Genomic DNA, 25,962 nt, shown 5'->3' with positions numbered 1-25,962 from the left:
AGTACGCCATTGGCTGATACAAAATAGATTCATAGTAGTCCGGTTGTCGTAGTGGAATGATGAGGAAGGGAAGGTATGGGGGAAGGAGTGACATTGCTCCGATAGTAGGGGACAGTGGCGGATAACGAGTTGTCCGTATTCGATTCAAATAAGATTTTTTAAATATTTTTATTTAAATATTATATATAAATATTATATTTAATTATATTTATATTTATATTATATTTTAAATATTATATTTAAATATTATATATTATATAATAATCTTGTTTTGTGGATAATAATCCATGAATTTTATTCAATGAAAAAAATTCTTGTTAGCAATAATATCAATTTGTTGTTACAAGAAATAGTAATCATTTCTTTTTTTAGAACAAAAATTAAAATTCTTATCTGACGTTTATCTAAATTCTGAATTGTATCTTCAAACGATAAGAGAGATATATTTTATTTCTATTACATATAATTTATATAAATATAGAAGAATATATATCTTTAAAGATGAAATTAAAATAGATTTAATATCAACATCCCATCGTTATTCGTTAAGCGAGTAGAACCCACAAATTATGTAGAGAGCGAGAGAAATAATAAATATTTAAACGTTAATTAGGATATTAAAAACGTAAAAAATATTTTTTTTATATTTTAGTAAAATTTTAAAAATATTTTTATATTTAATTATATTTTAATTAAATTTAATTTATATTTTCTTTTTTAATTTTTTTTTGCATTTTAGTAGAAGTGTAGGTTTATTATCGGATTTTTTAAATAGCATTACTATGGTCGATACTTCCTTAACTCCGGGTTTTATCGATGACTTGCGCCGGTACTGTTGTGAGCTTCTGGAGAACCGCTTACGATTCGCAGCTTTCTCCCGATGCGACCAGTCTCGACGCGGCCGCCTTTCCGGGTCTTCCGGTCGAAGGAACACATCCTCTGGAACATGCGCAAGTTGGTCATGTTGACAAGATATATCGCAAATTCGAAGTATGCTATTAGAAGTGAAAGAAAGTGAATTGAGTCGCGCGCTCGCGTAAAAATGTGCTCGTGGAAAATTTCTGAATAATTCATCTCGTGATTTTGCATGCGAGGATGTCGGGAATTTGGGGAAGAAGATGATCGGCAATGATTAAGAAATAGTTGAAAAAATCGTGTGGTTGCAATTATTGAAAAACTTCCTAAAATTTCACACACGAGCCCAAATAAAAATCAGATTCCCGAGAATTAATTGTTACCATTGTGAAGAAATATAATGTGATGATAATTGAAGCGTGTATCATCCACGGAACATTGGTTGTGTCGCCAACCATTTTGAAATTTTTCGCGAAAGTAAAATGACTTTGTAGGGATTATAAAAAATATTCGGCTCTCCGACAATATTCGTTAGATTTGACTGAAACTAGTTAATTGCAGATCTCAACTTATTGCAGAGTTCCTATTGTAAAAATTTAATAATTTTTGTTAGAGTTATTTTGTGAATTAAAAATTCTGCGGATTTTCTAAAAGATTGCAAATTAATTACTTGTTATATTATTCTGGTTCGCGCTTTACTCAAGCATACATATATATTCAACGGTATTTTAAAGTTCAAGAACTATCCACTACAAGAACTATCCCAGGTAATCGTCTAAAAGATATTTTAATTCTTTACACATCTTATCTTCGCTGAAGAAGCATCTATAATGATCGTAAAATTGAAACATTAAAGAGTTTCAATAAGATATATTCCAAGAATTACATATTACGTATTATTATTACTCAAAAGCATAAAACCGTCATCAATAAGTGAGATTTTCATTATCACGCATCGTATATAATATAATAGTAATAATAATAATATACTAATAATAATATTATAATAATAAAGAATAAAGTATTTATTATTTTTTTTATTTTATTTTCCCCCAAAAAAGCCTAAACATATTTAATTAAAATCAAATCTGTTTGAATAAATGAATAAAAAATTAAATCAATGAAATTGAGAATTGCGAGAATATATATTTTGCTAAAAAATTCAATGTGCAAGATATTTAACAAATATAATCTGCAACTATAAAAGTGCGGTCGACTCGCATATGCGAGCATCGAAGTCTCCTGCGACACGTGCAGGCATCGAAATCTTCTGCGTACAATATACATTTTTCTTGCTTATTCGTTCGCAATTAAATATATCTAATCTGTATAAAAATAAATTCTTAGAGATAATTTATAAATAAACATATATATTTTATGTAAAATATATACATTTTTCTTGAAAGAGAAAAATAGATAGATAGGTTTTTTTTAATCAAGAAAGAAAGAATGTAAAACTAACTTGTTAAATTAATATAATTTAAGTTTTAGTTTATTTAAAACTAATCAGGGACACTTATTCCATATAGAATTTTGTAGTCTACGACGTAGATCTCAAAAGATTCTAATTTTAGATATAGAATTTTATATCATTTGTTTCACCGTGATAAATCAAATCTCATTATAAGGTAAAACCCTCTGAATATCATTAAACTGATGATGATTTGCTATAGCTGGTACTCAACGATCTTTGAGCTACGTGATATCGAGCAAGAAGATCGAGTCTTTGTGCGATAGCTCGTTCGTAGTGCTACAAGAAGTGATGTGTGGCTTGTGCTTAACTTGGCAGTGGATTTTGTAAAAGACAAACTGTCCGACATTTCGACACGGATTAAGGATTACTTTCGCAAACGACGCCTTCTGGATAAGCGTATATGGCCGGTAAGTATCTTTGTGACTTGTGATCTCTTTAAGTGGTAAAAGAGCATAATAATTGTAGAAATCGAACCTCCGCTTTGATTATACAGGCTGTTCACAAAATAATAAGAACATTCGATAGGGAGTAAAATTTTTCGTTGAAAATTGAGAGAATCAATTTTTTTTCGTTCGAATTTAATTAAATGTTATATTTTCTTAATTTTTAACATTGTAATAATTATTTACGTTAAATTCTCGTTTAAAATTTTGTTTAAAAATTTCGTAATTTATTTCTGAGTCCTCACGGTCACACAATCCCAGAAAGTTCGTAGCTTTTTAGTATATATCTGTATTGAGAGAGCTTCGTGATTGACGCAGATTATAAAGCTTGTTGGAGCACCTTGTATCCACACTGTGTGAGTATCCTCCGTATATAAAGGTTTACTCTGGAAGGCGCAAATACCGGTTTCGCGCGAGTTAGACACAAGTGGATGTTCGCTTGTGTGCGCTTTCGTGATTGTATGTACATACATATGTACATTCACACGTGGCTACTCACTCGAGAACACTGTGTTTCATCGGCAAATTATGCAATCGTATTCGCCATTTGACTTTGAAAAGTGTGATGTAGGTAAATATCGATCAACAGAAAAAATCAGTATCTTCAGATTGTCAATTTTCCCCCCAAACGAATTTATAATCGTAATTAAAAATATGAATATATTACACAATAATCAATAATATATACGGAAAGAATTTTTCGTTATATTTTACCGCAAAATCTTATCATGTTTGGAAATAAGCTGAAAATTACTATGCTGCACGTTAAAGTTATTATGAACGATTAAGCTGGATTGAAAATATTATGCTGCATTGAAAAATTTATATAAAATATTTTATATGTTTATTATTTTTTTGGCATCTATTATATTTAAAACACTTAAAGAATCCTAAGTTTTTTAATATAGCTTTTAACATATTTTAAAATTATTGAAATTTTACTATATATTTTAGTAAAATTAAACATATTTTATATTTTATTGTGATGCTAATATTTTTTATTATGATAAATATTAATCAGAGAAATTCTTTCCATACCATATTATCCCACGATGATTTTCAGAATAAATTCTATAAAGATAATATAAAATAGAGAGAGAGAGAATATTTTTGCTAAGGGTGCAATCAAATTTTTAATTCGAAATTCTTCATTCTATATATTATACCTAGGAACATGGCTGCGTATGTATAATACACACGTTTTAAAACTGAGTACTTAACAGTACCGGCCCTAATCTAGATGAAGCTCTTAGAAATTTTTTCACTAACGGTCGCTTCGCTTCGCGACGAAGATCCGGCCAGGTGCGGTCAGGTATAATTTGTGCATTTGATTCTCGAATAAAATGGCTCCCTCGCGTTATTATAACCTGGGTTCGTAACGAGTCGAGTAATGGACAGAATGCTCGGGACTTTGCGGGATGGAGCGGTTTGCTTCGAGATAGCGAGACGAGTAGATAATTGTCAGGTATTTTCCCCGAGTTAAGACGCGCACAAGCGAGGCCCCGACTGTGCCTTTGTGTCGCGCATTTCTTGGGAACCGGGGGATAAAATTGTACCGCAATCAAGTGCGAAAATCAACACTTCTCTCATTAACCAAACGATTAAGCGATTAAAACTCGAAGTAGTTACTTTAAAAACGATATTGAAATTTTCATTTGATTATTATTTTTGTTTACTTTTCTTATAGAAAAAATCTAACACAAGAGAAGAGAGGAGAGATTGGTAATAATAATATACACTCCCCATAATAATTAAAAGGGATAAAAAAAATAATTGTCTAAAAAATAGGCAAATTTTAAATAGCTGTTTGTAATAACTAATTTAATTATAATTTAACGATGTAACGAATAATCCCAGGTGCTATCAATTCTTGCAACCCTGAAGAAGTTACGGTAGATTGATGCGGTTCTATTTACAGTTTATGACTTCTTCCATTTTGAATCATGAATAATTGATATATGTTACGCGCAAATATTCCAACAAGAAGAAGGGTAGGTTTGCGCGGCTCGCCACAGTTAGGCATCTCGCTCGTAATGCTCTTTTTTTTTAAGCTTCAAGAATTTAAAGCTACAAGGATGCACCAAGGTGTGTTGGAGTGCCTAAGGCGATTCTCTGTCTAGTCATACGAGTCTAGTCCACATTAGGGCAGCGCCCGAAGTGGACCGGAACGTACCGCAATGTTTCGGTCGACATCAGAACCATCAGAAAATATCAGAAAATACGTTCCGGTTAATAAAACTCAAGTTCACGAACGTTTTGCTAGTTTCGATCGAAATCTTGATTTAAATAAATATGACTTGAGAAGAACAAAAATAAAGAATTATGAATAAAGTATAATAGAATAATAAAATTAAATAAAATACAAGAAAAGATATGAAATAAAATAAAAAAATAAAATTATATTATATAGCAAAAATTTCCTCGTAATAAAATAAAATTAAAATCTCGATTACAAATGTATGTAGTGAAACTTTGTCTCTAATAAAACATGCTATGCGTAAGTTGTTGTAAGTACAAACAGATAAATCGCGACAGACAAATTGCATATGGACGACGAACTGATTGTGATCGATAATTCGTTCCGACTTTGAGTTGCGTTAAAACAGCGGGATGCGGGCTTTATAACTTCTGAGCATTATAATTTCTGAAAAAAATGAATATGCTCTGTGATAAATGCGGCATGACGGAAACGTTGGACTTGCAAAAAGATTATAACAAGTTACATTTATTAACAACTCCCCTATTATCAATGGCGGAAGTTTATGGAATGCTCGTAAAAACACGTTTCATGTAAATTTAAAAATACAGTTTAAGAAGAAGAGAATATGCATCACTTGACGAGAACAAAAATAAAGAATTATAAATAAAATACAATAAAATATATGAGAAAAAATATAAAATAAAATAAGACAACAAAATTAATTAATACCATTATATTAATAATTTTATTTTTTTGAAATGTATATCTCTTGTTCTCTTTTATCTCGCCAAAATGATGAATTATATGTGATTAATGACAGACAATTTTCCGTTATAAATTTTTTTGTGGCTAGTCGATGATGCATTTTCTCCGTATGAGAGATAATAATTAAGTACGGCCTTGATACCAATCGCGTGATATTAAGTCGTTAGATCGATTACCGCTGAAACCACGATTGGAAACACTTAAGATGGCAATTTCGTTAAGTTACTATATACCCATAATATCTTACAGATAGGGTCGTCCTCAAGCAAGTCTCTCGTTTTTCAAGAAACACGTCGAATCTGTACCCTTCAACTATCATAAACTTATGGGATATTTTGGCTCTATAATATATTACTTCTTCTTATTTACAAAAATATAATCTATGAAATATTGAAGATTTGAAAATGAGAGGGAAAGTCTCTATAACTATAATTCTGGATAAATTTCACTTTCTGATTGTGAGTCACACAAGTAAAATAGACAGTGAATTAATCTTCGTAGATAATTCTTTATTTTTATCTAATTTCAAGGAAACCTTGTTTAAGCGAATTTTAACACGACGCGTTTAATCTCATCAAAATATTTGATATTAAAAACGAAGAAAGCGTAAGAAAAAAAAGATGATTCGTAATTAAAGTTTTATTGAAAAAAATCGAGTTTAAATCGATAAGAAAAATTTTATACGAAAATTTAAACTCATATAAATTTCATTTATATTATTATATAAGCTTTTTGAAGACGTGTAATTTTTTTAGGTATTTTTTTCAGCGGTCCTGCTATATATATATATGCACTTCAACGTATTGATACTGTGCTCAGGGAGTAGTAGGCTCTATTAACTTTTTTAATGATAAGAAGAGCGCGAAACACGACAGTCGGCCCTGCGTGTAATAATGTCGCAGCAGGAAACACTATGATTCACGAGATGCACCATCATCGACGTCGCGGATAAAATAAACAAGACAAAATTGCTGGTTTTATCCGCCGCAACACCGCTTACTTTATCGGCAAGGTCGGGTCTCTCGTTGCACGCAAATAGAAGAGGGAAGGAAGCAAGGATGATTGGAAAGAAAATCACATTTTTCCTTTTTATTCAATATAAGAGAGCCGAGAGGCTCCATTTATATACTAGACTCTCGTGGCGCGAGAGAATAAGGAGCCGGAATAGTCGTCGGTTGTAAAATCCTCTTTGTGTTTTCTAATGCATATATGTATGAGGAAATGCACACGGCCGGTTTATAATTCCGGAGAAAGTGTTCGGTTCATAATAAATTGAATGGACGGTAATATATAATCATTCTATTCTATTATATACACGAGGTACATTATATCATATCATGTCGAGTGAGATGATAGAGAAACAATCTATATTGGATGTTATTAAAAACTCGGAGCACTCTTATATGAAGCTAAATAATTTATGAAATAAATCGATTGAAGAAATCATCCCATAATATATGATTACGATATTTAATGAGATAAGCGTAATAATAAAAATCCTTTTTAATTTTAATAAACGATTTATATCTTTTTAATTTTAATAAACGATTTATATCTTGAAACTTGTTGGAATAATTGAACTTGTGCTATTTTATCTATAACTTCTGCATTTATTTACTTTTTTATTCTGCGTGAAAGACACATCTACAAAATTTTAAACCAATTTATCTCTTAAAGATCTCTTAATAATTTGGAGTAAATTGCGAAACTAATATTGCAAATTTTAATCGCGATATATTTATATAAATTTGAATCAATAATCCACGCTTCACAAGATTTATTTTATCTGTATTTAACAGTTGCTGAAGATGGTTCAAAATTAAGATCGAGAAGTGTACTAAATAAACAATTTTAACAAGAAAGAATAATTTGCGCACTATTTACCGCGCTATAAGTTCTTAATTAGCCTATTACCGCATTTACATGTGGCAATTAATATCCAGTGTCTTCTATAATATTTCTATAATACTTAGATAATATTTCGAATTTATTCTCTTGTTAGCTAGAGATGTAGAATTCAATCGAGACCAAGTAAGGGTGAAAAATTGCTGCGAAAAAAAAAACGCCGCACCCTCATTTCGTGCATCCGCGATGCAGTTCGCGCCCATCTGTTATCTGGCGAAGCGTGATTCCGTCATCGCGTGCCGTCTCTTCAGGCTCGAATTGGAGTTCGAGTTTCCGTGACGGAATTACATCACATAATAAGTCAGAGGGTGCGTCCCGTATATATACTTTATGACGGTAGACATACGTACGCATCACTGATCGCACGTAATAAATACGGACTTACTTTACAGCGCGTGTTGCATGAGCTTTTTGTGTGTTTACGCGAAGCAAAAATAAGCATATATTTATAACTTTATTAATTGAGGCCTTTAATAAGTAGAACTAGATTAAATTAAATTTAATCCATTTTAATTCGCACTTCGCTATATCTTTACTTCCTTCGCTCGTAAGTGGATTATTAACCCATTTTAATTTCTCTTTATATCTGTCTTGACGTATTTTTTTTTCAATCGCTTATTTCGAAAATTATTTCGAAATTATAATTAGAAAATTGGTAGCTTTCGTCCAAACGTATTAATTTGGATCTTGCGAAATACTTTCACGTATAGTCACATATGAATTCGCTCGCTACTTTTAATTTCGCGTGAACGTTATTTCTAGGGTCGTTATAGCTATACAAAAAGAAATAATCGCGATCGAGATTAATGTTCGAAACGAGGACGACGGAGGGAAGTGTAATAGTCTACCTCATTAGCGGACGCACTTTGGATATCCTAGATCATATACTAGCTTCGCTAGACATCGAGATAATTTATACTGTCCGCGTTACACGGATTACACGACAAGAATTTGAGAAGCAAAACAGATAGATAGCAGAGAGTATGGTGGAAATCTATGAATCTCATCCATGAAAAGAAAGTTGTAAATAAAAATTTCATTATCTGACTCCCACGTCTTCTCGAATATTTCCTCAGCATATAGGTATCTCAATAAATTATACATTAGAATTTTATTTAAGTAAAATATTCATTTTGAAATAAAATTACGAATAAGGATTTGTAATCTATAGAATGCATACAGTCGAATATAACGAAGTGGTTTAATTGTAATTTTATACACAGAGAATTTTCTCTTAGAATTTATCCTGAAAATCATGGTAATAATCGTGGGACAATATGGTATATGGAAAGAATTTTATGAGAATTTCTCTGATTAATATTTATCACGATAAAAAATAATATCTATCACAATAAAATATAAAATATGTTTGATTAATTTTACTAAAAAAGTATAGTAAAATTTACTAAAAATATGGTAAAATTAATCAAACATATTTTTAAAATTCTTTCCATACCATATTGTCCCATGATTACCATGATTTTCAGGGTAAATTCTAAGAGAAAATTCTCTCTGTGTATTTATTGTAAATCTCTGTCAAGAGTGCTTGTAAAGTGAGTTTTTCGTCTGCCTTGTTCTTCACATTTGTCTCACAATTTTATTTTGCATATATAAAATAAAAGTGAAGACTGTATAATAGAGCAACTTTGCAAATACATTGTGCAGTTGTATAATCTTATGCGGATTTAGATGAATTATAATTTCATAATTCATGGATAGTTACATGTATATTATAACGTATATTATATTATATAATATAATACATTTATATAATATTTTATATTTATATTTATTATATAAGTGTATTGTAATTATATTATATAACATTATATAATATAATATAGACAGTCACTCATATATTACAGCGTGTATTATTTATTACTCTAAAAGTCTATTGCTTTTGTTACAGATGCGCGACTGGAATGGCAGAAAAGTTGCGCGAGGCGGCTGCTCGCGGCGACGTTGCTCGAGTCACACGCTTGCTCGACGAAAATGTTAAACCCTTGCCCGACGAGGTATGATTTTTCAAATATTCTAGAAGATATATGCACGATAATTCGTCTAATGTTGGATTTTTTAAAATTAATTTCGATATTTCATACAATTCTATTTATAAAAGCAAGAAGAAAAAGAAAACATATTAACGTATTATATGAGAGAAATCTTCGTCCAACAAAACTTTTTACGAAATTACATAAAATAAGTTATCCTAATTTTGTTATACACAATTTTAACAATTTTATTATTAATTCAAATATAATTAATTTGCTATTAATTCAAACAATTTTTTCGATATATTTTTAGCGTTACTGAAGAGAGAGATCTCGAGAAAAGTTAATTATAAATTTTTAAAATTTAAACCGGTGCGACAAATATATAGTAGATCGAAAAAAAAAAGAAAATTAAATTTGCATTAAAACTGGTTTAACTTGAGAGACAAACTTTTGATTACTTAAAAATGATGATTAAGTGCGCTTCTCTATATTTATTTCCTGTTTGCAATACTCACTTTCGATTATACCTTATCCATGTGTCTCTTAACGAAAACAGAATATGAAAACGTCACGAGATATTTCGATAAATTAATTGATATAATTAAGAAAGTTGTAGAGTATCGCAAAATGTTAAATTGAATTCCTCCTATAAATTGCTTGCAATATTAGCTGAAGGGAAAACTTTATTAACAACTCCGAGCTCGCGACTGACAGCTACAATAAATTAATTTCATCTATTAGTTAATTCACGCGTCGCGATTCTTTATATGTATATGCGGTTGCATAGATTAGATTAAATTTAAAATACAGATAGACACGCAATTTGTCCAAAGTGTACGCAGAATACAAACGAATGGACCATCTAATTGATTATCCACGCGTTTATTGAGGTTGTTCCTGCCTTAATTACGTCGATGAAATTAATCGACAGATTTTTTTCGCCGCTGTTGGGCTTGATTTATTAATCGTTATTCCGCTGGAAGACATTCAACACGCAATTTCGAAATCACTCTTAGGCACTTATAATAAACATTATATATAAATATAAATAGCAAAATAAAGTATATAATGGTAAATATTTTACAAATATATAAAAGATATATAAAATAAAATTACTATTACTTTTGGAGTTTTTAAAATTTAAAAATTATTTAAAATATAATTATATATTTATAATAAAATATAAATGTAAATTTAAAAAGAGTTGTATTATTATAAAATTAAACTTTCTCTCTGATTATGCTAAAAAAAGTTTTGCATTTCTTTTATTTCCTAACTATTTATAAGAGTGATCAAATATTATTTTTTTAACTTTGTTGTGAATTTTATTTCATAGAATTTTAAATTAAAATGTTGATTATTAAAATAATTACCATTGAGAATTAATAAGTTATAAAATACGCGACGCCTTTGATAAAATTTTTTAAGCTAAGAAAAAATTACCTCTCTACGTTATAAACACAAAGATATAAAGTTTACATTGAAGAAGTTAATTTGTTAATATATAATTAAAAGTTTAATTCTCTTATGGAAAAGATTAATTTAAAAAAAAGAACAGGAAATCCGTGAGACGTTAATTTTTATTGAAACGATTGACTCTCTGAGTCTGATTAAGAAATTTTATCAGGCGTCACCAAACGAGAAGATATCCACTTTCGAATGTTTTCGGTGGACGGTTCTTAATTAGTGAGGTTTTTATCGAGCAAGCTTACCAGCATGATCGCACGAGGATGTTCAGAATTCCTGTCGTGTTTCAGAATGGCCGGGGGCCCCTGTTGCTGGCCGCGGCAGGTGGTCACGTGGAAGTGTGCGAGACCCTGTTACTACAGGGCGTCGACGTTAGTGCCGCAGACGACGTGAGTAGTATTGCATAAATTTTCTTTTATATCCTAAACAGAATGCAAAAACTATTACTTTCGACAAAAACGATAAAAAGTTAGCAAATCTTGTTATGAGATTTTGCTATCGACAAAAGTATCTCTGAAGGGGGATGGAAAATGTTTCAGCAGAAATATCTACGTTTTTAATAATACGTTTTTTATCAAATTAATTGCAACATTCATTATCTTAATATTATTATTTAATAAATATATAATATTTATAATATTTAATATTTAAATATATAATACCTATAATATTTATATATATATATATATATATATATATATATTATATTTAAAATATATTTATAACTTGTAATATAATATTTATAAAATAATTTATAATTTATAATATTATTTCTTATTAATATCTTAATTCAATGGTATAGGAAGAAAGCAGTTTATTTAGTTATACGAGTATATTAGACATGTCATGTTTTTTATTAAATAATCTGTAATTTAAGAAATTTTATTCAGCATGGATGCGCAATTAACATAAACATAACGTCTTTATGGAAGAGTCAATTTCCCTTCCTGGACTTAAGAAACTCTCTGGAATATAAGTTACCACCCCTGTGCGTTCGCTCGGTCGCGGTTGATATCTTCGCAAACAGATATTTCTTACAATCCTTGAGCTTGCATACGACTTGTGGTCAAGGGTCAACTAGAAACGCGCCTTCTTCCGACTTCACACATCTCTACCCTTTTTCTTCGACTCCTTTTATACTTCTCCTCTTTCTTATTTCTTCGGTGCATTGGCTGCCTTTCTTTCCCTTCTCTCCCATGTATACCGTCTGCTTAAGGTAAATAATTTCACTTCTCGACGATGGAAGACGCCCGGCGAGGGGTAATCTTTCAGAGAAGGAGAGAGGAGAAGATAAAGGAGGAGAGGTAGAAGGCAGAGGGAGAATTAATCGATGTTGAAGGTGTAGGTCGACGCCATCCATTCGAATACACACACACGTTATTTAATGTGTGTTTCTCTTATAAATGAAAATAAAATAATATATATACATAATATATATTATATACACTTTGTATATTTTTTCTTATTAGCAATTTCTTACAGATTATGCAGAAATCGTCCTTTTTTTTCAATCCTAAATATATCAAATTTCTTCGCTTATATGTATGTAAATTCACTTATATGTGGATTTTCTAAAATTTCGAGTTTTTATTTTATTTTGGCAAAAATTTAGTTATTTGCTCTTTTGTAATTTTTTACGAAAATTATCTTCTTGTCGACTATATCAGGATTTATTGGATGTATTTTTTTTAAAGATCAAAATAGTAATTGAGTGAAGACTTTAATGTTAAATTTTTTACAACAAAATCAATTTTACATTGATCGAAAGCTGCGAGAAATGTGAGATAATTTTAAGGAGTATATAATTATCTATATTGACAAAATATAATTTAACGTCTCTGGGGGTAGATTAATTTGAGACCATAAAATATATTATTCTTGCATTATCACTTCTTTCACTTCAATTTCCTTATGTAGCTTATTTTTTTCTATATGTACTTCATATGTTTTCCATTCTCTATCATTCTTTTTGCAAGAAGCAAAAAATATATCGACCGTGACAGGATTCGAACCTGCAATCTTCGGATCCGAAGTCCGACGCCTTATCCGTTAGGCCACACGGTCTATTAGGGGTAGTTACCCCATCTATGTAGACTCATTATTAAGTCTCGTGAAGGGATTTTTTAAATTAAAATATTTAACATTTTTTTTGCTTCATTAAAATCTTTCATATATTGTTTTAATACGAAGAATTAAGAGAGTTATATATTATGCAAAGATTAAAATTTCAGTCGATCGTTGTAAATTATATAAGGTATTACTTATTGTTAGTATATAAATAGATAGATCAATACTGCTCTACTCACACGCACTAAAAATATAAAGTGATGAAAATAACTGTGACTAAACTAAAATTAAAAAATAATTAATTATTGATGATCAATAATATTTATATAAAACAATTTTTTTTGCTTGATTGGCAAAATAATTAACGAATGCATATATGTATGTGTGCATGTCTGCACAGTGAGAATTTTCTCTTAGAATTTACCCTGAAAATCATGGCAATCGTAGGACAATATGGTATGGAAAGAATTTTATGAGAATTTGTCTGATTAATATTTATCACAAGAAAAAATAATATCTATCACAATAAAATATAAAGATTAATTTTACTAAATTATATAGTAAAATTTACTAACTATATAGTAAAATTAATCAAACATATTTTATATTTTATTATTTTTTATTGTGATAAATATTAATCAGAGAAATTCTCATAAAATTCCATACCATATTGTCCCACGATTATCATGATTTTCAGGGTAAATTCTAAGAGAAAATTCTCTCTGTGTGTAATTGCAGATTAAATCTTACATTAAAATACCACGTTCTTCATCCAAATGGATTACATCTTTATCTCAAATTCAACGCGACAAAACAAACCGCTTCTAAATTCGCTCATCCGCATTGTTCGGTGATGGTGAGTATTTAAACCACGAAAGCACGCAGGAAACGGCTCGTGTTGCGCGTATATACGCGTGGGTTGAAATAAAATGGAATTATTCCCGATGTATGATACGACGCGGCTGGGGAGTCGCACAGGTCGTTGTAGAATCCCACCATTGTCCCGAAGGCAATTAGCATGCCCGGTCCGACTCTCCTCTTTATATAGGAGGGGTGAATACATTAGAGTGTATTCTCCTCGCAGCAACATCCCACCGGATACTCGACGATACACGTGGAAAAGTGTGTATATATCTGCAAGTATGTGTGTGTATGTGTATATGTGTGAGCATATAGTATACAATCGGGATGTGGGTGAGTAGCTGAATACATGATCCATCATTGTACATCGTGACCTTGAATAAACAGCGATATTCGCGATGTATTTATATGGTGTTATTATGTGTGGCGTTAAAAATGTCGATAAAAATTTTTAATGTAATTAAGCAGCCCAGTACTCTAATTTGATAAAATAATTTTTTAATGCTTTGCTTGAAATTTCAAAGTTTTTTAATATAAATATTTCAATTTCATGTTGCATTTTCGAAAGTTCTCCGTGTGTTTGTAATGAGAATAATAATTTTAAATATTTTATTTGCATATTCCTAATTCTCGAAGAATATTATATAATCGGAAATTCAACCTAACACAAATATAAGAATAGCAATTTTATTTCTTAATCTAATAATATAAGTTAATAAATATACAAGTCATAGTTAAAAATAAATATTCCCGAATTACAATATTAAGACCTCATAATAATTTCAAAATCACTCACTCGCGAAAACGCGATTAATTATGTTAGTCGAATTAATTAGAATGTGACGTCGAATACTTTGCATCACACACTCTAAATCGCGCATGATTTTATTATCTATATATCGCGATGAGGAAGCAACGAAATGTATAATTTACGTGACACTCACTAAAATTATGCACCATTCGCCGTAGCAATGCTATCTCTATACATATGTACAATAAGACATGAGTCGTAAAATCGAGAGATTAAAGTAATAAAATGCGCCGTGATATAGCCGTGAATCACTTAATTAATTTATACTCAGATTTTAAAACACGCCTTGCATTTTCACCGTCAAGACTGATTTTATTTCTTAATCTAATAATATAAATAAATAAATATACAAAGATAAATGTTCGCGAATTACAATATTCGAAAATATATATAATTAATACAACTCTATTTACACGATAGATTTCAATCAAATAAATTTTATGATAAACGATAAAACGTTATATTACTATATAAGGAAATTAAACATTATGCAAATTAAATTAATTAATTGCCGTTGCGACATATTTAACGCAATGCAAAATAAATTTATATATTTTATATATTTTTAAATTCTAAATTAATTACATTTTAAATTATTATATAATATATTTTAAATATTAAATTAAATTCTAAATTAGTTAAGCGATTGATATAATACTCCTTTCCTTTCCTTTAATTTATTTAATTTAATTACTTTAATTAATCTTGCAATTTATATCTTATCACGCGAATCTAAATAACAAATTACATTTAGATCGGTGAAAAATTCAAAATATTGAATAAAATATATTTGACTCTAATCGCGCATTAGAAAAAGAATTATAGACCGTAATTATTTCGATAAGGATTGCAACAAAAAACGTTTATTAATTTATAATTTTTATTCCTGACGCTTTGAATTTGTTTACTTGAAATAATATAAAAAATAACTTAGAATAAATAAATCACGCGAAATAGAGTTTCGATATAGAGCTGTTATCGCGCGAGATATAGTTATGTATCATTTATCAAAAAATAATCAATTAATTGTAATAATCATAGCGAATTACATACTTATTGCGATTGCGTTTCGAAAAAGAGAATTCGACAATATACGAAACATCTCTCGTATCATTATTTTACTGCTCGAGTGTCGTCGAGCGAATGATATTAAGACCGTGACATGTAAACAATACATGTATCATGTATGTATAGTGTGTTATACTCTGCCAAGGCCGAACACCGTGTTATTGTTATTAATTAATTGCCGAAATATTTTACATATACTATGACTGAATTATTTCACACACGCATATACGTAGAATATTAAATTATAAATTAGTTATTTATAATTAGACGATTCAATTCTTATTTCAAATATAATAAATGATATATGCGCTTTACGATAAAAAGACCTATCATCGCAATACATTCACGCGTCGTTTATCGAAAGTTGATTAATGATAAGTAATAATCATCATATCGTAATGATCATAATGAATTATTTCTGATATTTGTCACGATTACGTTCTAAAAAAGGAATTCGACGGAGCGTCTCGTCTTACTACCTTCTCTCTCGAGTATCGCGATATGAATGATAAGTCCGAAGCACGCAATGACGTAATGTGTAAACAATATAGTAGAAATGAATAATACAGAACGAGAGCGAGAGAGAGAGAGAGAGAGAGAGAGAGAGAGAGAGAGAGAGAGAGAGAGAGAGAGAGAGAGAGAGAGAGAAGCCGAAATAATTTATATAAATTAAATAAATATTTTACTATAAAATATATATACGAAATATATTATGTGTGCTTTTTTTGAATTATAGATTCATGATTAATTATATAATTGATATATCACGGGGCCTTTCGTTGTGTTAATTATTGGATTTTGCGATTCTTTTGCTGCGCGTTTTTCATTCAAATAAAAAATTACACTTTTAGATCCATGAAAAACTTAAAGCATTAAAATATATTTTTGATTTCAAGCATCATTGAAAAAATAATTATTGCTTGGATCATAAAAAGATGATGATTTATAATTTTTATCTTATTTAAAAATGAGGATTACGAGGATTTTGAAGATTTCAGGGATTATGAGGAATCTTTATAATAACTGCACGTTTTTGATTAAAAAATGATTAATAAATTGAAATCTAAATTTGTAAAAAAATCAAAGTGCGCGATGTAATATACATGTATTTTGTCCATTTTAAAATAAATAATCATCTCCAATTTATAACAACGTGGAAAAACTGTCATTGCAAAGATTGCATGTTTTAACAGAGTTGTTAAGCAGTGAGTAATTTTATATAATTTGATTCGCGTTAGGTATAAATTCTATCTCAAATGTGTCTTCTCATTTTGAAAATAATTGTCTTAAACAACGATAATTCCATACATTAAATGACATGTGCGTTTATATTCTTCAGAGTATATAATTATACCTACTTTTATGCATCGACACAGACATTTCTTTTTTTTAAATTAGGATTTTTATATAATTGTAGTTTATTAAATAATATATAACGTAAAAAAGACTAAATAAATGTAATATTCTAGTAATATGCTAAAAAAGAGATTCTAAATTACGATTTGAGCATCAAGACATGATATTAAGACTAGACGTGATATTAAGAATAGTGCGATGTCATTCAAAGGGAGGATCAGATGAAACAAGTAAATACAAAAAATATGTGTCAGAAGTGGGATTCGAACCCACGCCCTCAGAGAGGACCAGAACGCTCTCTCTGTGGACCCGTCATAGACGGGTAAGGTTATACCTTGAGTCTGGCGCCTTAGACCGCTCGGCCATCCTGACATATAAATTCCACGAGACTAAATGCAATTGTAATCAGTGATAAATTACAAAAATTAATATAATTAATAATTCCTTAACAAACTTCCCGTTTGAAGAGCCCTAGGTTTAACACGTGCTTGGCATGTGTATTATCAAGATGATTTTTTTTATTTCATGTATTATATCTTCGAAATGCAGCATCAATTTTTTTGCTGTATTTTTTAAATTTTTTAAGAATTTATATTAAAGAATTAAAAAAATTTCTTTGCATGTATGTAGTAAAAATTTTTTGATTTTTTCGATCGAAAATTAAGATATAATTTAGTTGAGTGAAAGAAATAAGTCTTCGCCTGTTTATGTAAAATTCGATTTTAAAATAGTCACATGGATCAGCTTCTCTCCCAACATCCCATGTGGTTACACGAGTCCTGTATGGGTTCGTATCGATGAAAGCCGTTCACGATTTTTTTTCTTCTGTGGCAGCGAAGAAAGTGCTGGCTGACACACCGTATCTTTTCCCATCGTTCTTAAACTCCGGCTACATGATCACAATAAAACTGAACCGAGCAAGCCGCAAGAAGCGTCACTAATATTATGCATAGTGGTTTGTGTTGCATAGCTTACGATCAGAGACGTCGACTTGACAAAAGACAAAACATATAACTCCATGGAGACAAGTCGATGAGTGAGAATTCAATTAAAAAAGCAATATCCTCGAAAAATATTTTGTTAATAATAATTATACTCAAAAAGCAAGCTATACAAATTTAATTCCTTGCGTTACAAAATAACGTGTTATTTTTAAAAATATTTTCTGATTGTTATAAGCAAATTGTGTGATTATATAATATATCTTAATTGCTTTAATATGTCACGCATATATATTGTTAATCGTTAATCGAATAATTTCTTTAACTTGTTTTCCGACTAAATTGACAAATGGAATATTAATTATTTATTTTTAAAGAGAGTTTAAATATTTTATTTTAAATTTGTTAGTTGATTAAAAATTCGTTATTTGGTCAAAGGGGGAAGAGGTAAAAAAGATAAACTCTCAACTATGTTATAATTTAGGACCATTAAAAGATTAAATCCGCCATTGGATTGATCCCTAACGATGAATCGTAAATATGGGTCCCTCACTCCTTTATCATTCTATGGTGTCGTTTTTCATGATGACCAGAGAAGGGGAAACAAGATACACGGAGACAAGGTACCCTCTTGTTGAAGAATGAAAGATAAGGCTGAGTTTTAGAACGAAAGACCATCTTTGTGCCTTTGCTCTTTCAGCTTTCCTCCATTATAAAAAAAATATCGCATGTTCTTATTCTCCATTGTGTGTATGTGTGTTAGTATGTTAACTTTTATTTAAAGTTAATTCCAATTATTACGAAAAATACTCATCACATTTTACATCTTCAATATTTTTTTCAAGCTTTGATTATTAAAATTAAAAACTTAAACAATAATTTGCTCTTTATACTATGATTCGATCAATTATGCAATTTAATTTGCCACAAATTTGTACTATTGCTAATAAAACGATCTAAATATCTTCATAATTTGCATAATTTGAAGTAATGAGCCTCAGCAGAGTAATTATACCGCATCGTCTTGTATTTAAAAGACTTCAAACTTACGAGCAGCTTCAGAGGAAAACTTTGAAAATTCTTCAAAATTTTTTAAAGCTATTTTCAGAGTTTTTTTTTTAAGAGAGAAATAGTTGGACTAACGATTAACTCACGTTATATCCTCGAAGTCTCTCCGACACCCTATATGCCGAGCAGCCTGAGTGCGTGAGCACGCATGGTTTAGGTGTATGTGTGGTGTATCGCGATGCTGTCGCGAGTGGCATAGCACGGTTCATCGACCAGCGGTTGTCCGCCGAGTAGGTACGGGCGAGCAGTTGTAAGTCTCTCGGTCATCCTCTTTTGCCCGTCCGCCTTTTTCCTTTGTTGAGCTACACCGTGTACCGTACATCAGTTTCTGTGAGCACACACCAGCTGCACGTTATGTCGATTTTTGCGTCAAGTAATAGCGAACCGCTAATTTTCACCTCGCGAGCGTAATAGGTTTAGCGCAAAACCGATATAAAATAAATTAATGAAACCTTCATTATTGTAACATTCGAAGTTGATTCGCTCTCTTTATAACTGATCCATTCTTGTTCTGAAAACAAGAGGAAAATTCTTCAAGGAAAAGTGATTTTTTGCTCCCTCAATAATAAAAAATAATAATTGCATTCAGTCTAAAAAGATAAAAAAAAAAAAAGAGAAATTAAAATAATTTGAGTAGAAATTTTGCTATCTTTGTAATCCGCTCTTGTTATAAAAACAAGAGAAAAAAACAGAAAAATTCTTTAAGAAAAAGAATTTTCGGTGATTTTTGTGTTCCCTCAACAATACAAAATAATAATCTTTATGCAAAGTCTAAAAAGATTTAAAAAATAAAGAGAAAGATACAAGCTACAAGGCGCTAAAATTCCTCGAGTAGAAATTCCACTCTCTTTATAATTCGCTCTTGTTCTGACAAGAGAAAAAACAAGAGAAAAAAAAAGAAAAATTCTTTAAGAAAAATAGCTATCAGTAATTTTTTCCTCTCTCTATAATTTAAAATAAATTATGATCTTTATGCGAAATCTATCTAAAAAATATGATAAAAAAAATAAAACTGCTTGCGAGGGGTTAAAATTTCTTGAATAGAAATTCCACTCTCTCTTGTTCTGAAAGAAAAAAAAAATAGAAAAATTCTTTAAAAGAAAGAACTTTCAGTAATTCTTTTGTACAAAATAATTTCTATAAAATTTCTATAAAAAATAATTTTTTTGATAAATCTATCTAAAAAATATGGTTGAAAAAAAAGAGAAAGATGCCGCGAGGCGTTAAAATTCCTCGAGTAAAAAATCGAGAATCACTGTAGATTATTCTGTATCACTAATTTGTAACTCTTTCGAGACACCCTGTAGCTGGAAGCTGGGCAACCTTCGATGAATACGTCTGCGTGTTTTCAGCATGGAAACTCGGCGCTACACGAGGCATCATGGCGGGGCTATAGTCGGACCGTGGCGGTTCTGGCGCAGGCCCTCGGGACCCAGCGGGCCCCGCTGCATGCCAGGAATCTCGCCGGATTTGCACCGCTTCACCTCGCCTGTCAAAACGGCCATAATCAAAGCTGTCGAGAGCTCCTCCTAGCCGGCAGCAATCCCGATCTTCAGAATAACGTGAGCGATCCGCCGGGATCTTTTTTTTTTTTTTTTCAAACAGTTTTATCGCATTCATCGCGGCAGCGTGGATGAGGATAAAGAGAGGGATTTTAGCACTAATATCGTGTGTGTGAAGCCAAACCTCTCTGAGAGATCTCTCTTTCTGTCATGTAACTGTATGCGATGATATAGTGTGTACCGTTGCCCACAGAACAATTTCATAATGCAGATGCGTATAACGATAACTATGTGTATAAATGAATGTTAAACGTATGAAATTATAATTATAGAATATAAGATTAACACAATACACTTTTAATTACAACGAACACATGATAGACTGTGTGAATAATATGAAACATGGTATAGTATTATTTTATTATCATTTTGTTCTCTGAGATCTCTCTTAAACTCTTCTGTCAATAAATGGATACCCGGGTATCCAAAACAATTTTAAATGTTCAAAATGTATCGAAACAAAATAATTAAAATAAATAATTTTTAATTATTCGTTTCAGTATGGCGATACACCCCTTCATACTTCAGCACGTTACGGTCATGCTGGGGTAACTCGTATCCTAATTTCAGCCCTGTGCAGGATATCTGATCAGAACAAGGTAAAAGTTCACAACAATCATTTTTTTTTAATTTTTAAGAGATTAAAATTATTCAAACGTGATCATCACACGAGCAACAGAGAAATTTATTTAAAAAAATAATTTGCTTAATTTGCTACACAGAGAGAATTTTCTCTTAGAATTTATCCTGAAAATTATGGTAATCGAGAGACAATATGATATGGAAAGAATTATTAAACTGCATAGTAAAATTAATCAAACATATTTTATATTTTATTGTAATAGATATTATTATTTTGTGATAAATATTAATTAGAGAAATTCTCATAAAATTCTTTCCATATCATATTGTCTCACAATTACCATGATTTTCAGGGTAAATTCTAAGAGAAAATTCTCTCACAGTGTAAAAAACAATTTTTTTTTGCAATTAACTTATGCGACATGTATGCTTTATTCACTGATTCAGTTATTTGTTTAATTAATACGAATCAATTCGTTCGTCTTAGAACGGCGACACCGCCTTGCATATAGCTGCAGCGATGGGTCGCCGGAAGTTGACGCGAATCCTCCTGGAGGCCGCTTGCGATCGAAGTCTGCGAAATAAACAAGGTGAAACAGCGAAGGATATCGCCCGTCGAAAGAATCACGCTGAAATTCTAGAGATCATCTCCAAGGCTCGAAGCAAAAGTCGAATGCGTAGCAAGAGCCGTGAAGAGGATTTAGTAGACGGTAAGATGGATAATGGTGAGACCAGAGTCTGATCATTCATTTATCGATGATATCGCATTATATATAAAAAATGACACTATTCTATCATACAAGCACGGTACCGTCGTTTTTAATTAATTAATATTGAATGAATTAATTAGAAGATTGTGTGAGTTCGAACCAATTATAGCTCGTTGACAAAATGTTTTCAGCCATCTATTAAAGATGCAGTATTTGATGAATCTGATGATTGTATCTTATATTAGGTAAGGCAATGAATAAGAAGAGAGAAAAAACTGAAAGTGGCACGAGTGGTGGCGGCGGGAGCAACTCGAAGAAGGACCGAAAGAAGCACAAGACCGGCAGCAAGCAGCACAAGGTTCGCTTTGAGAAGGCCATCATGGGTCGACAATGGTCGCCTTATGGCTGCCACTATTACCCCGATCCGGAAGCGTTCCCTCAACCACGTCTGGACTCTTTGCCAGCTGATCCTTTAGGACGAGGGGAACAGTATTACTTGGATCTGGCGGGTAATATCAGGAAAGGTCCCGTAGGGGTGGGATACACGTGCTATTGCGCCCCATTCTTCCGTCATATGGAGGCGAAGCTGGAACGAGACAAGGCCGAACTGAAAGCGCACATCGATCAGGCACACGAGAAGCTAGATCTGAAGGTGGCCAATCTGGAGAGGAGGACCAGGGGCCAGATCTCGGAACTGACTCGATGCGTTCAAGAGGAACGGTCCAGGTGCGACGAGAGGTACTCGCACTTTCAGCGATGCCTGCAACGAGGCGGTAGAGGCAGATACAGCGAGAGGCCGATGAAGACCAACTACAACCAGTCGGAGACGGTGATGCCGGCTCGAACGAGATCGCTGGAGGATCTGTTGGACGATCGGCCGCACGATCGCAGCTTCGAAATTCCCGGGGAAACGCCGGTTCATCGCGGAAGTTTGGATGACCTTGATATACCGGCTATACCTAGGCTCAGCACATCTATGAGAGATCTACCCTCGAAATCTGGAACGGCTAGGTCGACGCTTCGAGTGTTGGACATTTCTCCGAGATTGAACGAAACGTTCGACGGGGTCATTCGACAGGGTGGAATCTCGCCCTTAGATACACCATCTACGGAAACAACTGCTATGGAAGGAAGACGTCAACAAAGGGTAAGATTGACCTATATTATTACTTTTCCAATAAAAATTAACACGTCTATAAAAAAAAATTGTCTATACAATTTTATGTAGTATTATTATTTTAATTATTTTAATTGTATTAAATTATCTATAAAAAAATAATTAAATTAATATTATTTAAAATATTAAAAATTAATAATAAAAACTCTGACGTAATAAAAGATCTTGCGATAACAAGGATCTCTCTTTCGTAATGTTATTTTAACATTATACTTGAATATTATCTCGAGAGAGAGCATTTATGCAAATCAAACTGATAAATATAATTATTTATTTCGTATATCTTTAAGGATTGCACCTCGTATGATATGCACATGGATAATAATAATACTCGAAATATCAGCGATGGAAATACGATGGAATGGAATGGCAATCGTCGCACCGTCCACGAGATAATTAAGCGATTTCAGCAAGTACCTGATATGCATAATGGCTGGCAAAGGATTCGCTCTAGAAGTAACGAACAGGCTAATTTAGATGAATATACCAAGTGCTCGCAAAATCAGAGAGTGCATTCTCAAGGTGATACAACCTGCTAAACTGCTAAAAACTAAAAAATGATATTCTAGAAAACACATATTTAGAATTAACAAGTAAAAATTACACTTACAGCGACAGGAAGAAATTATATAAACATTTGGCATTTAGTTAAATTAAAGAAAAAGAATCTTATTTGGAAAATCAGATTAATAAGCTAGTTTATGGACGAGGAAAAATGAAAAAAGAGATATTTGTCTTTAAAAGTCAAATTAGATTAAATTAAATTATGTTGCGTTAAAATATAAGATTTCTTTGCCATTGATTAAGAAAAAAAGTCTAATTTTTTTATCTCTTGAAAAAATTTCAAATATTTCTAAGAACTAAATCTTTAGAAAAGATTCTTTCAAATCGAATCCATCTTAAATGACACCGATGTTGCAGATAATGACAGCGAAAGCAGCGAAGGGGAAGGCGACGATGTCGAACAACCCGAGGCCTACAAGGACGTGAATTGCAGAAAAAATATTCCCGAAGACATGCACTACGACAGTATCGCGAGAATGCCCTACAGATCACGCAATCCTGTATACAGTCCGACACCGCCTTTGCATGATACCCATAACGATTCTGGATACAGCACTCGCATGTACGGCTCCAGCAAAGGAGCGTCGCCTTCGTTATCAGGTAAATGATGAAGAATTACAACAGTAATTTATATAAAAAGATATTACATAAATTGTCATTCACTAAATATTCTATTAAACCGATTAACCGGTTCATTAACCTTCTGTCAATGAAAAAAAATAGCATTAATGTGTCGAAAACACACAGTTGATACCCGAGTACTTATACATTGATGAAAAATTTATGTATTGACAGAAGGGTTAATTATAATTGACACTCAAGAGTAGATTCTGTAAAAAAAAATTCTAAAGGGAGTATTATTTTTTTTCTCTCTATACAGGTCAGCTAGAATGTGACGTGATTCTACCACCTTCGACAGGAACTTTCACAAACGGGGAACATCTCGCTGCTTTGTTGGAGCAGCCAAGGGGACACGATTTAACAGTTTACGAGCGAAATGCCGATAATGTTGTCATCAACATTGGTACTGCCAGTCTGGTTTAGCGCAGCCAAACATAAATTCAACCGAAAATGATATAAGTTTTAAAATATACATGTATAATACATAATTATGTGTTACATTGTACATATATAAAATATATACATAGGCTGCTCTAGAGATGTTAAAAGCAATGACCAATTTTACTGTTAATATTATCGTTATATAAGTGTCATATCCGTCCGCATTGCCATGATTTTATTTTACACAGAAATAGAAATAAATACTATAAAATAAAAGAAACAAAAAATATTTATTATATGTGTAATTGTAATATATGTGAATTGTGTAATGTTGTAAAGAAAAAAGTAGATATAACAAGTGATTATCAAAATAGTTGGTATAGAACTATAACTAATCTAACCGACACTCCTGACTAATTTTCTGTATAAAAATTTTAACTTACTTCTGTTATTTAATTCGAAATACACATAATTCTCTTATATTTTTTTTTATCACATATATACAGCTGGCTTAATTTTTTGATAATTATGTGATTATCATTTGTTGATTTTCTTATAATAATATGTATGTCTTATAAAATGTTTACGCTTCCTGTCTTTTTGAACGTCTACAACTATCTTCTCTACAACTTTGAGTTTTTATAATTATTGGAGCAGTAAATTATAAATTCTATTATTATTCTAAGAGAAATATTTTATTCAAATGCAAAGTTTATTTTTATTTATTTTCACGTATAATATAAAAAGAAAATTTATATGATTTTTTGTTTCTCAGTGTCGGACGGAAAGCAAAGTTGCGAAAGATTGTGTCCACAAAAATAAACATTAATTGTATTGTATTTATGTCCGATATAATACATATGATGTAATGTATTTATTTACTTTAAACTTATAAAAATTTTTATTTTTATGGTAAAAAACAAATTGGCCAAGACGCGTATACGAGCAATAGAATTAAATTATTATTAGAAGATTGATTTCGTTATCTAGGTCACCTTAATATTATTTTGCTTTTGGTCTAATATGGCTGCAAGCATGAAAAAAGACCATAATCATTGGTTATATATATTCACATTTCTTGTACATGAGA

At 31.2% G+C, this 25,962-nt stretch overlaps 1 protein-coding gene, 1 long non-coding RNA gene and 2 other non-coding genes across 7 annotated transcripts in view; 1 reads left to right on the top strand and 3 right to left on the bottom strand.

Annotated features, from left to right (window-relative positions):
* Window positions 1–743: 743 nt before the first annotated feature.
* The window catches only part of LOC145945258 (uncharacterized), a 29,872-nt gene continuing 4,653 nt past the window's right edge, over window positions 744–25,962 (bottom strand). The window contains exons 1-3 of one of the 2 annotated variants that reach the window (XR_014426813.1): window positions 19,362–19,380; window positions 11,349–11,525; window positions 744–939 (exon numbers count right to left, since the gene is read on the bottom strand). This is a non-coding gene — a long non-coding RNA (uncharacterized LOC145945258). Of the gene's footprint in view, window positions 940–11,348; window positions 11,526–19,361; window positions 19,381–25,962 lie in introns of those variants that run through there. The other variant, XR_014426812.1, reaches the window with a different exon arrangement.
* Dgo (ankyrin repeat domain containing protein 6 diego) lies at window positions 919–25,962 on the top strand. 3 transcript variants are annotated; one of them, XM_083054140.1, is made up of 12 exons: window positions 921–990; window positions 1,417–1,622; window positions 2,529–2,736; window positions 9,552–9,657; window positions 11,394–11,492; window positions 20,628–20,837; window positions 21,338–21,436; window positions 21,907–22,144; window positions 22,375–23,276; window positions 23,597–23,828; window positions 24,228–24,470; window positions 24,751–25,962. In XM_083054140.1, the coding sequence occupies exons 4-12, from the start codon at window positions 9,565–9,567 to the stop codon at window positions 24,912–24,914; spliced, it is 2,280 nt and encodes a 759-aa protein (XP_082910266.1). In that variant the 5' UTR covers window positions 921–990; window positions 1,417–1,622; window positions 2,529–2,736; window positions 9,552–9,564; the 3' UTR covers window positions 24,915–25,962. The 3 variants fall into 3 exon arrangements, with proteins under 3 accessions (XP_082910267.1, XP_082910266.1, XP_082910268.1); XM_083054142.1 differs by having other exon boundaries at window positions 923–990; window positions 21,907–22,129; XM_083054141.1 differs by lacking the exon at window positions 1,417–1,622 and having other exon boundaries at window positions 919–990.
* On the bottom strand, window positions 13,095–13,167 carry Trnar-ucg (transfer RNA arginine (anticodon UCG)). Its single transcript has one exon. It is a non-coding gene; the product is annotated as a tRNA-Arg (tRNA).
* Trnal-caa (transfer RNA leucine (anticodon CAA)) lies at window positions 17,515–17,638 on the bottom strand. Its single transcript has 2 exons — window positions 17,601–17,638; window positions 17,515–17,559 (listed from the first exon to the last, which is right to left on the bottom strand). It is a non-coding gene; the product is annotated as a tRNA-Leu (tRNA).

The sequence above is a fragment of the Prenolepis imparis genome, unplaced genomic scaffold, assembly GCF_030444845.1.
Source record: "Prenolepis imparis isolate NDT839.2.m4 unplaced genomic scaffold, iyPreImpa1.0 SCAF_14, whole genome shotgun sequence".
NCBI lineage: Eukaryota > Metazoa > Arthropoda > Insecta > Hymenoptera > Formicidae > Prenolepis > Prenolepis imparis.
This window is presented reverse-complemented; position numbering and strand designations above follow the sequence as displayed.